Source organism: Rhinatrema bivittatum, chromosome 4 (assembly GCF_901001135.1).
Source record: "Rhinatrema bivittatum chromosome 4, aRhiBiv1.1, whole genome shotgun sequence".
In the NCBI taxonomy this organism is placed as follows: Eukaryota; Metazoa; Chordata; class Amphibia; order Gymnophiona; family Rhinatrematidae; genus Rhinatrema; species Rhinatrema bivittatum.
Genome location: NC_042618.1, coordinates 272,658,408 through 272,671,682, shown reverse-complemented (window position 1 = coordinate 272,671,682; position 13,275 = coordinate 272,658,408). Strand labels below are relative to the sequence as shown.

General features: G+C 45.2%; 1 protein-coding gene across 1 annotated transcript in view; it reads left to right on the top strand.

Annotated features, from left to right (window-relative positions):
* The first annotated feature begins 11,581 nt into the window (after window positions 1-11,581).
* Window positions 11,582-13,275, top strand: part of PARVB (parvin beta) — a 465,356-nt gene continuing 463,662 nt past the window's right edge. Inside the window, 2 exon segments of the mRNA XM_029600119.1 lie at window positions 11,582-11,764; window positions 12,958-13,036. Coding sequence (XP_029455979.1) covers window positions 11,747-11,764; window positions 12,958-13,036 — 97 coding nt within the window. The 5' untranslated portion in view covers window positions 11,582-11,746.

The window sequence follows — 13,275 nt, the reverse complement described above, 5'->3', positions numbered from 1 at the left end:
CTGAATTTTTAATTGTCATGATTTTAAAGGGTAGATTCAGGAATAACATTACAGTATTTCTTCACTGAAAGGTTGGCAGATGTCTGGAACAGCATTTCAGTGGAGGTAGGGGGGGGCAGCAAAACAGTATCTGAGTTCAAAAAAGCCTGGGACAAGCAAAGGATCCATAGCAATGGGGAGGAACACATAGTCTGTGGAATTGCATCCTGTATGTATGGAAAATAGGTGACCAGATGGTCCTTGTTGCATTTTTCTGCCATCATATTCTGTTTCTATGTAATATAATATAAACTATTGGAAACCATTTTCAATTGGGTTACATAGTAAGGACGTAAATATATAATTTAAAAAGCTAACAGTTTAAACTGCTTTAATTTAAACCATATAAATGATAAATACGCAATGAGCTGATGTGCCTGCATGCTCCCTAGGCTGGCTAATAATAATCCAAGCTTGGCCCAACTTTGGGAGCCATGCAACACACCATGAAAAGAGAATCTGGAAGAGAGCCATGGGCTAACTTAAAAGCCTGTCCCTGGCGCCCAACAACAATGCCAGAAAATTTTGAAATGTTAGATGTGTTCATGTTTAATCATTCAATATTTTATATCCCTATTACATAAGTATATTGCTTTCTATAGCCCACATGATATCTGAATAGCTGGAAGTCTCAAAATTATTACTTCCTTTTATGGTGTGTTTTTAAAATAAGAGTAGGGAGGATGTTTTGGTTAACAATTATAAAACAAAAACAAAAAAAATTGACTAATTCCTGAAACTCAGCCACATAGGTTTTCTACCTGTTTTGTAGCTTTCCCTCTTTTGAAATTTGGGCCTACTTTATCTGTCAGTTGAGAGATCTATATCTGGGCAATATTTTTGGATTTTAGTGGTTTGGTACAACAGGTGCCACACATGTTGAAGTAGACTCAGATACACCACACAGCAGCAGAACCTCCCTGCTGAAGTCTTGATGTGTGCTTTACTTGAGTCTGTCAGCTGAACTGAAGCATTCTGGGAGATTTCATACCAAATGCATCATCCATTTGGACAATTGGGGCATTAGGGAGAAGGAAGCAAAAGACCTGCTGATCCGAGACAATTAGCAGTTCACTGAAGTAAATAGAAGCTAGGTGAGAAGTGGAGAACGTAAACTGATACTTGCTAGCTTTTCCATATTTGTTTTTGGTTCCAAAAAACATTTCATTTGGGGATAGGGGTTAAATAAACCAAAATTTGAAGGGGGATTGGATACCTACAAAAATTGGCACTGGGTTATTGAACCTTTCACTTCTAGATGACCATTTCAAATCCAGCTCAGAAGCAACCAAAAGCTTATTACTGTGTAAAATCCATTTGGTAGGACATGAAATGAGTTGGTGGTTATAGTTCAGCCTCTAGCATCACAAAAAATCCCAACCACAATTTGGACAGCAGCTTATATTAAGGGCTGAGAAGGCAGTCTACATAGAAACAGAAACATAGAAATGACGGCAGAAGAAGACCAAACGGCCCATCAAGTCTGCCCAGCAAGCCAAGCACTTTATCCATTTTTTTTTCCCTTTTTCTCTCTCCCACCTGCTACTATTGGCTTCCAGCACCCTCCAGCCCTAATTCCCCTCCACCCAATTTAGAGAGCAGCTCTGTATCTGCATCCAAGTGACATCCAGCTCAATTAGGGGTAGCAACTGCCGCAACAAGCAGGCCACCCCCCTGCCCCATACTCTTACCCACCCCTGTTTTTATTTTTTGTTTATTTTTTTTGGAAATAGCAGCCCTCCATCCTTCCGCTCCGTGAAGGTGGAACACCAACTACTGGCCACTGGCATCCCGCTCCATGAATGCCTCTGTGGCTACTGCCGCTCCGTGCAGTGTTTGAATGCCTCTGTGGCTACTGCCGTTCCATGCAGTGTTTGAATGCCGCTGTGGCTACTGCCGCTCCATGCAGTGTTTGAATGCCGCTGTGGCTACTGCCGCTCCGTGCAGTGTTTGAATGCCTCCACTTTATTCACGCCCTCTAGACTTGATGGATTCACAGTGTTTATCCCACGCCCCTTTGAAGTCCTTCACAGTTTTAGACTTCACCACTTCCTCCGGAAGGGCATTCCAGGCATCCACCACCCTTTCCGTGAAGAAATACTTCCTGACATTGGTTCTTAGTCTTCCTCCCTGGAGCCTCAGCTCGTGACCTCTGGTTCTGCTGATTTTTTTCTGACGGAAAAGGTTTGTCGTTGTCTTTGGATCATTAAAGTTTTTCAAGTATCTGAAAGTCTGAATCATATCACCCCTGCTCCTCCTTTCCTCCAGGGAGTACATATTTAAATTCTTCAATCTCTCCTCGTATGTCATCCTATGCGCCATTGCTGATCTCTGCAGAATAGCCAAAAATTGCACAGGCACAGACACTAACTTAACCTCTCCCTCTTGGAGATGGGCCTTTCAGACCCTCCAGAAGCTTACGTTCATCCCAAAATAACTTTTTGCAAGTTCCTACAATCAAAATTGCCCAACTAGACATAACGAGATGCCGTATGTTTTCAGTAGCTGGCTCACAACTCTGGAATTCTATCCCAAATAATATTAGGCAACTAAATAGCAGGACAGAATTTTAAAAAGAGTTTAGAAACCTATCTCTTTAAATGCGCTTTTAACATCGAGGCCATTTAATCGTGCCTCTCTTATATTGCCTTCTTGAACTGTCGAGCTCTACTTTTCTCATTCTATCCCTCCTCTTTTAATCTGTTGTTCATCTTTATTTATGAATATACTGCTTTTTTAAGTTTCTTAAAGTCTTTTTACTTTGCATTATTTTATTTTGTGATTTTTATGTATGTTACATTGTAAACCATTTTGATTACATTTAGTATAAAAAATATATAAAAGATTTTAAATAAAAATAAATACATTTATATATATATTGGGGGGGGGGGGGGGGGGGAGACAGTGCAGCCACTACCTGGCCTGTACCAATTCTGTGGATAAATGGAGCATTTTGTTTTCCTGTGCTATCAATCCAGCACCTTCCATAAACACTAAATTCACTGAAAAAATTATTTAAAAAATTAAACAGGACCAACATTGAACAAAAAAAACACAGTAAGACTTTTCTCCAAGGAGAAGCAGGATGGTAGTCCTCACACATGGATGACATCAGATGGAGCCTGGCACAGGAAACTTTGACTGACACACTGAGCATGCCCGGCCTGTCACTATCCTTGCATCCACGCAGGGTAACTCTTCGGTCTCTCTTTGCGTGAAGCTGAAGCCTCATGGCTGTGGAGCTCACACTTTTTTTGCTGTGGAAAACAACTTTTCTTTTTCTCTTTCACGAATCTCTGGTCCCTCCGCGTGTTTTGGAGGTTTTTCTTTCTCAGTATTGGTAAGTTTCCTTGATGGTTTGCAGTCAGTTACCGATGGTGTTGCCTCCTGGTGGCCGCCAGGCATCGACCGTGCATCATGTTTTTTTTTTTCCATGGTGTTGTCTGGCTTCTGCCGTTGCCCCCAGTGCCCCTGGACCATGTCCATCACAGGACTCCCAGTGTGGTCTGTGTCCTGTGCCTGGGGGCATTGCATGATGTCTGTGGCTGTGATCTTTGTGCCCAAAGGACCCCCAAGATCATTAAACAGGACCAACAATGAAAAAAAAAACCAAAACAAAAAACAGTAAGACTTTTATATTGTATTGTGCGGAACCTCTTAAACCGGAAATAGCTGAGATTATTAGAGGTCCATTCACAAAAGGTTTGTCCTGCTAAGTTCAGGACTTAGCTGAACAAACCTGGAGTTTTAAATATCTCCCTTTCCCCAACCCTCCACTTACTGACTTGATGTTTTAGCTAGGTAAATATCTACTTGGATAGAAGAGAGGTGGAGTGGGAACATTCCAGGGATAGGGTTTAAACTTTGGATAGTGCTGATACCCGGTGCTATCCAGTTAAGTTTACCCAGGTAAGTCTGGTCGAGATCCAGAGATGGTCTAAAGTTGTCATGATATGTTTACCCGGATAACTTTAAACCTAACCAGCTATATTCTGAAGTGCCAAAAAAAACCAAAAACCCTCTTGAGCAAGTTGGCTGGATGTCACCTCCCAAAATAATTGAAAAATTGTTAGGGTGTAGCACCTAATTCCCACTTCCAATCCCTTTCTTCATCCCCCTCTACCCACATATTTAAATAAAATGCCTATCTCTATATCCCACCCACAACACCCTAAAACCCCCAGGGCCGAACTGGGAGGTGGTAAGTCTCACTTTGCTACTGGTCATTTCCAGTGTTACTCTGTGCCACTCTTCATGATCTTTTATTCAAAAAGAGCTAAAACGTTATATTCTCATTGATAAAGGGCAGTTCAATTTTGATGTGTTTTATAACTTGGTTATGCTCAAAATCTATTTAATCATGTTAAAGAATAGAACCAACCACTGATTATTTAAAGAATGATTGAAGAAACAGGAAAATTAGTTCTTACATGTTAATTTTCGTTCCTGTAGTACCACGGATCAGTCCAGAGTAGACCATGGGTTGAGCCTCCTTTCCAGCAGGTGGAGAAAGACCAAAACTGAAAGGGTATCCTATATGAGGACAGAGTCTACCCTGTAGCCCTTCAGTATAACCATTGTCAAAGCAGAGAAGATAAACACCATGGAACAAGCAAGTAACAGAAGAACTCGAGCAAATAACAGGATAACTCTGAAAATATTGAACAAGAGAAAAACAGTGGATTAATGAATGAACTCCATGCATGGACACTCTTGCATGAATGCCCACAATCATCACATGGATGCTTCCGGTGCCTCCAAGAAGGGACACATAGTATACAGATCTTCGAGCAGACAGGAAGATAGAAAGGGAAGGGCGTCTGGACTGATCCGTGGTACTACAGGAACGAAAATTAACAGGTAAGAACTAATTTTCCTTTCCCTGTACGTACCGGGATCAGTCCAGACCATGGGATGTACCAAAGCTTCCCTAGACAGGGTGGGACCTTGACAGGCCCGCTCGAAGTAAATTGCCGACGCGGCTATTGAAGTGAGCCCCCAGGAACTCCAAGACCTGAGACGGATGAAGATTGCTCTTGGAGATGTTGACTATCCAACCTAGGGACGAGAGGAGAGCGAGTACGTGGTCTACCACCTGGCGGCATAGGGTCTCTGACTTGGCCCGGATTAACCAATCGTCCAAGTACGGGTGGACCAGGACACCGTCCTTCCTGAGGGCTGCCGCCACCACCATCACCTTGGTAAACGTGCGTGGTGCCGTGGCAAGACCGAAGGGCAGGGCCCTGAACTGGAAGTGCTGACCCAAGATGTGGAACCGGAGGAACCTCTGATGTTTGGGACGGATCGGTATGTGCAGGTAGACCTCCATCAGATCGAGTGAGGCCAAGAATTCTCTGGGATGTACCGCCGCTATCACCGCCTGAAGGGTTTCCATCCGGAAATGGGGCACTTTGAGGGTCCGATTGACCCTCTTGAGATCCAGGATGGGACGAAAGGAGTCTTCTTTCTTCAGGACCATGAAGTAGACTGAGTATTGGCTGGCGCCGCGCTCTGCCACCGGAACCGGGCAGATGGCCCCCAGCCTCTGAAGTATGAGAAGAGTCTGGATCACCGCGGCCCGTCTCCAGTGGCCGCACGAAGACACCATGTACAAGTCCGGGATGTCGTGAGCAAACTCTAAAGTGTAGCCTTTGTCTATTGTTTCGAGGACCCACTGGTCCGACGTGATCTTGGCCCATTCCTCCACGAACAGGGACAAATGACCACCTAAGTTGGGAATGGAGGGATGGGCCGGCGGATTCTCATTGGGAGGCGGGCATGGGCACAGGACGGTGGGTAGCTGCATCTCGAAAGGGCCGACAGCCTCAAAAGGACTGGGGCCAAGACTGGGCCAAGAAGAATTTCCCCTAGGGAAGGCGCCTCTTGTTCTAGGGTTATAGCGGCGTTGGCCCTGGAAGCGGGTACGAGTAGAGAAGAAGGATATAGCCTGTTTCGGGCGGTCCTCAGGCAACTTACGGACCTTGTTCTCCCCCAAGGATTTAATAAGCTGGTCCAGATCTTTGCCGAAAAGCAACTTATCCTTAAAGGGGAAAGTTCCCAGCTGTTCCTTAGAAGACGAATCAGCCACCCAGTGTCTGAGCCAGAGGAGCTGTCTGGCCAATACCGCCAAAGCCATCGCCTGCACCCGGAACAAGTCATATAGGGCATCCGCCCCATATGCTATGGCGCCTTCCAACCTGTCAGCCTGCTCTGCCTCTGCAGATGGGAGGTCTTGGGTGCTGAGTAATTGTTGGACCCACCTAAGGCTTGCCCGCTGCATGAGACTGCTGCAGATGGATGCCCGAACACCCAAGGCCAGGACTTCAAAAATGCGCTTGAGATGGAATTCCAGCTTACGATCTTGGACATCCCGCAAGGCTGTAGCCCCCATGACCGGTATGGTGGTATGCTTAGTGACTGCCGTCACAGAGGAGTCCATCTTAGGCATTCTCAATAATTCTAAACACTCTTCCGGGAGGGGATAAAGTTTTTCCATGGCCCTCCCGACCTGGAGGCCCGCCTCGGGGCCTGCCATTCCCTGAGAAGCATTAATTTGTGCATGGGATGGAAGGGGAAAAGAGCACGGCAGGGCCCTGAGCCCCGCCAGGACCGGGTCCGAGGAAGCTGGCATCGCTGCTGCGAACTCGTCCACTGAGGGACAGTCAATCCCCAATTCCTGGGAGATGAAGGGGAGAAGAAGCTCCAATTCCTCCCTGCGGAAGAGTCTGAGAACCCGGAGGTCATTCCCCTCCGGAGGGGGGGGGTGAGCGTCAGCCGAATCTGGGTCCTGGTCCGGATCATGGGCGGGGGGGGGGGGGGGGGGCGCAGGAGATGGGGGGGGGGAGGGGCCCCCCTGAACGACCTGGACCCAGGTTGCCCCCTGCCCATCAGGAGCTGCAGGGGAGAGAGGGACAGAGAGCCGAGAAGCCTTGGCTGGAGAGGGGGGGGGGGGGGGGCGCTTCTTCCTGCAAACATGCTAAATAGGATTTGCGCAGCAAAAGCACAAAATCAGTGGAAAAACGGGTCCTAATGCCCCCCCGGGTGGGGTTCGGGGTGGGGTGGTCAGGGTCCAGGAGAGGAGAGTGTGCGGGGCTCAAATCGGGTCAGGAGCTTCAGGGAGCTCCGATAAAGAAACCGGAGAAAAACCCAAAATGAACGCCGTTCCCGTGGTTTGATAGCCTGGGAAGGGCGGGGGAAAACGTTTTGGCGGCTTGGTCCAGGTCCCGGAGGGCATTGGGACCTCGGAGGAACCTTCCCCCTCCCCCCCCCCCCCCATTGGCAGCATGAACAGAGACCCTCCCGCGAAAGCCTGACAGAGGAATCCCCGCAGGCTAAACACATCTGAGATCATGGCATGGCTGCTGGGTGGGGGAGGGGCAGCACTAAAATAAGCTGAGCTGCTGGTGCTGAAGGAGCGGAGGCACAGAATGAACTGTGCACGCTTCCAATTCTCTCTCTCAAGCTGCAAAAGTAAGTAGGGAAGGCAGGAGCGTCAAAAGTAAGTAGGGAATCCTGTCAGAGACTCCTCTTGGGTAAAATCCCCTTTTAGCTAGTTTGTTTTTTACAATGGTCCCTGTCAGCAGCTACAAAACCATGGATCCCAATGAAGGGAGAACAGTACAGAAGAGAGGGAAAGAGAGAGCTGAACAGGGGCAGTGACTGGTACCACCAATTTTCACCCCTGCAGCCGAGGACCACTGGGAAAAGGGAGCCTAGGCTATATAAAACAAGGGGCCAAGCCCCCTAGGCCCCCGCAAGAGTGAGAAGACAGGGACTGTCTCCTGTGAAGGATCCACAGAGTTCACACTTTTCTTTTCTTTTTTTTTTTTTTAAACACTAACTCAGAAATACTTGCTTGATCCAAACACGATACAGACAGAAGGAAAAAACGCCCAGAAGACACAAGCAGAAGTGAACAGGGAACCACAGGGTGAGCTGTTCCACCTGCTGAAGATAGACAAATACTGAAGGGCTACAGAGTAGGCTCTGTCCTCATATAGGATACCCTTTCAGTTTTGGTCTGTCTCCACCTGCTGGAAAGGAGGCGCAACCCATGGTCTGGACTGATCCGGGTACGTACAGGGAACTGTCATTTTCCTGGTATAGCCATATTAATTTACTGCCACAAAAAATGACAGTAACAGGTATAATCTCTTTAGGAAATAAAGCCAAATCAACAGGGTCATTTATCAAAATGCGTTATGGTGTTAACACATGCAATAGTTATTGCAGTGTGTGGCGCAAATGCAAATTTTACAAATTTATTGAAAGGGGTGGGATTGGGGAGGGGTTTGAGTGGGATCAATGAAAATGAGGGGCACTATCGCACCTGTTTAACGCCAGAAATAACTAACCTCTTTTCCTGGCATTAAGCTGTACAATATGCCAAAACACCCAAAACGCAATTTGCGATAAATATCACAAATTCTTTTTTGGGCATAGGGAGAGGGAGTGGAGTAGAGAGAGTCTCTGAGGTGGCACACATAGTAGTCTCAACTATTTATACTGCTATAGGAGGGCCAGCTAGTAACTCGAGGTGAGGATTTGGTGGTGGTCTAGGGGTTTGGGGCCAGTTTTACATGCAGACAGACATACAAACAGCACAGTAGACCTCTGTGAAGATTTGACATGATTTGGAGTGAGGAAAGTCAGACTAAGATGTTCTCATGCCCTAGCTTGATAGTACCCTGGTAGAGAGTTCATCAAGTGCTATAGTGCTATAAATAGTTGACTATTATGAAAGCCTTATAAAAAGAGTCTCTCTCTCAGTCCCTCCCCAGTCAGAAAATGCCTGTCTGGGCACTTTGCAAGTAGCGAAGTACAAATAGGGGTAGATCTTAAAAACATACGCACGGGCATTATTCATGAGAAAATTATCATATTTTGATAAATCTAGGCCCAAGTTTATTATGTACATCAAGAGATTTCACCTTCGGCTCCATAACTGGACAAATATAAAGGTTGATATTCAAAGAGTTTAGTGTTTGACTTTAGAAGTTAGGCTCTTAAATCGGTCCTTTTGAAATATTACTAGGGCTGAGTATATAAATTTAGGTTCCTAGTTTCACTAGTCTCCTAAATTTAAGAACTGAAAAAGTGAGTGGCTATGGGGAGAGCTTGGGCGGGGAAACAAAGGTTAGGTGCTTAGCACTGATCTTCAGCAATAGACAACAATAGCAGCAATCATCAACAAATCGCTTACTGAGGGCGAGCTTCCTACCAAATTAAAAATCGCTACAATCACTCCACTACTGAAGAAAAAAAACCTCAACCCAAAAGATTTAAACAACTACCGCCCAATATCAAACCTTCCCCTTTTTGCTAAATTGACAGAAAAGGCGGTTCTGAAACAACTAAACGAACACCTTGACGACCACAAAATTCTATTTCCCACACAACACGGTTTTAGAAAAAACCTCAGCACAGAAACCCTACTACTCAATCTCTCTGACACCTTATTAAGAGGCTTTGATAACAAACTAGATCACCTTCTGATCCTCCTCGATTTGTCAGCAGCCTTTGACACTGTGGACCACAAAAGGCTTATTTTTAGCCTGGAATCCATCGGGCTCGCTGGAAAAACCCTCAACTGGTTTTCCTCTTTCCTTAATAACAGATTTTTCAAAGTTTTCTACAACAACTTTTCATCTGAGGCCATCCCTCTAGATACTGGAGTTCCTCAAGGGTCGGCTTTATCACCTATTCTCTTTAATATCTACCTTCTTCCTTTATGCCATCTTTTAACAAGCCTTAACATCATTTTCTACATGTATGCTGATGACATACAACTTCTCATTCCCATTACTTCGTCATTAGAAGAAACAATGTCAAAAGCAGCTTCACACCTGAAAGAAATACAAAATCTGATGAACAATCTAAAATTATGCTTAAATATGAGCAAAACAGAATGTATATTAATTACAAGAAAAAACTTTGGTATAACTTCCACTCCACCCTTCCAATTTGATAACATTCAAATTCAACTCAGAGACAACGTTAAAGACCTGGGTTTCTGGCTAGATAATGAGCTAAATTTTAAAAAGCACATCTCAACAAAAACAAGAGAAGGCTTTTACAAAATTCAAATACTCAAAACACCTAAAACCGCTGCTTCATCCCCAGGATTTCAGAACCGTTCTTCAAGCCCTCATCTTCTCCAGTTTGGACTACTGCAACTCCCTTCTGCTAGGCCTCCCTAATTCAACTTTAAGACCTCTGCAGTTACTCCAAAACGCAGCTGCCAGAATCCTGTCTGGTAAAAGAAAATCCGACCATATATCCCCAGTACTATACAACTTACAATGGCTACCAGTTAAAAAAAGAATAGAGTACAAAGTACTCACAATCCTACACAAATCAATTCACAAAGTTGACTTCTCTGCCCTGGACAATATTATACATCTACATAAATCTTCACGTACAACAAGATCTACATATAAAGTTCAGCTGGATGTCCCTTCTTTACCTCAAGCCAAATTATCCTCCACTAGAAATAGAGCCATCATGCCTGCAATCCCCTCCTTCTGTATTCCGTCCTGTCTTGCAGAAACCTTTTTCTCTTTAACGGTGTCAACCGTCTACTTCAAGTGTTGCTTACACTAATAACTATTGTTCAATGTATGGTTCAATGTATTTATTGACTTTTTAAGTTAATGTTCTGATTCATTCTCTTTACACTGTTATGAATTTAAATGTAACTGGTTTGGTTATAATGTAAACCGGAGTGAAGGCTATGTCAGCTGTACCTCGGTATATAAACAAATGCTAAATAAATAAATAGACACCTAACTTAGGCCTGGATTTATCAAAATGCACTAAATATCGCATGCGATAGAAAAAGGGGTGTGTTTTATGATAATAGGCAGCTTATCGCAATTTGCACAATTACCTATGCGAAGCACTAAGTTACTGCAAATTGCGATAACTTTTTCGCACTTTGAGATAAGTGCCAGAATTGTGTTATTTCCTACATACAACCACTGGGGGGACCATGTTTACTATCAGGGCCACTGAGGGGAGAGAGAGAGTGAGCCTAGCCATAATGCCCTAACCCTAGATAGGTATTTATATTTCTATGGGAGGCCCAGCTAGTAACTCGAGGTGAGGTTTAGGTATTACTGTAGGGGTTAGGGGCCACTTTGACATTCAAAGTGAGGCACACGAACAGAACAGTGCTCTCTTGTGAAGATTGATGACCCTCGGAGTGAGGAAACTCACTCAAAGATGATAATTGTGCAATGTTCTCTCAACCTAGCTTGATGTTACCCAGATAGAGAGTCCATCTCTCTCTCTCTGGCTGGGTAGCTGGATAGCTAGGCTGGTGCTCCTGGAGCTTCAAAACCACTAAAACAGGCATTGGAGAACACATCGCAAAATGCGATAAAGCCTTAACGCTACTGAAAAAGGTGTAGCTAAAATCAGCGCAAAACAGTAAACCCAGCCCACTCCAGCCCCTAACTCCTCCTCTTTTTCAGATTTGCATCGCATCATAGGTTATATTGCTATAGCATGTGTTAAGGGCTTATCCTCACGGTGGAACACTTACTTCAAGGGGGCTCTCTTATGTCCTGGATAGATTTATAACATCGATATACACTTCCATGGAAGGATTTTTTAGCGGGAAACCAAGTTATTCACTTTTTGAGGACACCTTCCATTTCTCAATCAATAGCATTGGGCAAAACTCTGTTTGAACACCTATGTGAGGATGCTGATAGAAAGAGAGGTATGATATCTAAACTATATGATTTACTGTTGGGATCGGAACCGCAACCTTATAGTCATATGCTAAAATGGGAGCAAGATTTGGGACATAGCATTAGTACTGAGGACTGGATACAAATTTATACCTCAGCTTGTAGTTGTTCCGTGTCTGCCACCATGCAGGAGTACTGTTATAAGCTTATAACACGATGGCACCTCACACCAAGTACTCTGCATCTAAGATATACACACATCAGCGATAGATGTTGGAGAGGCTGTGGCCACTTAGGTACTCAATGTTTCCTCTTATAAAGCACCCTATAAAACAAATCTAGAATTGCATGGCAACTTCAAAAAGAGCGTTCATGACTCCATGAGGTGGAATTTTATAGATGTTAAGTGTGGAGGGGAGGGGGCTTGGTGGGTGTGTGAAGTGAGTTGGGAGGCACTATTGAATTTCCCACACTATTACACCAGCTCCACTCGGCCTAACCCAGTGATCTCTTCCCCAACCCACCATCTTCCTCCTCTCACACCCCCATTTGTTCTCCCTCTCTCATTAAACTCAAGGGATTCTCATGAACACTCCATCTCATGAATTTTCACCTTTTATACTGTCTCTCCAACCCACTACTCACTCTACGGTCTAACATGCAGCCCCTCCCCCCCTACACCACGCTCTTTCCCTCCGACTCATCCTCCTCTCCATACCCCACATGAATTCTCCTTGACTCGCGACCCATGCTTTCTCTTCCACCTCCGCTGCCGACCGATTAAAGGATAATGCAGTAGGCTGCCGGAGAAAGGCTTCAGAGAAACCGCGACTCCTCCAGGTCTTCGCCAGCGGGGGCTGGGGATCCCTGACTGCACTTTTCTTTCTCTTCCGGGATTTTTCCCCACCGGGTCCTCTCTTTATTTTATCCGACGTGGGTTCCCCCGTCATTTTCTTCAGTGTTTCAGCCCAGCAATGCTCTATCTAAAGGCACTGCGAGGGCCTTTCCCCTATACTATGCACGGGAGATAAACCTTTAGTAAACCAGGGCTCTGGGAGAGAAGGTTTTGTCCTTTCATTCCTGCACCGCCCCTTCCCGAGCCGGCGGTTCGCCACATCCTCTTCCTGCGGCCGCACTGCCACCACATGCCAACCCCTTTCTCTCTCTGCCGGGCAAGAAAGTAATAATGTCTTCCACTCCCATCCGCTCTCCCTCCTTGCAGCCGCACAGGATGAAAAAGGACGAGTCCTTCCTGGGCAAGCTGGGTGGCACCCTGGCGAGGAAGAAGAAAGCCCGCGAGGGTGAGTGAGGCTGCCTCGCTGCACCTACATACAAAAAAAGTTTATTTTCCTCTTAGTTTTACGAGTGTTCGTTTTCACTTGAGTATTTCTCCATTCATGGTTTAAGTGGAATATGCTTTGTATAGTGTAATCGTCATTGAAGATTCACTTTAAATTTCATTAAAAAAAAAAAAAAAAAAAGTCACTTGAGGGACTGGGCCAAACCGTTTGATTTTCAAAGTTGGAGAGTGCTTACTTTC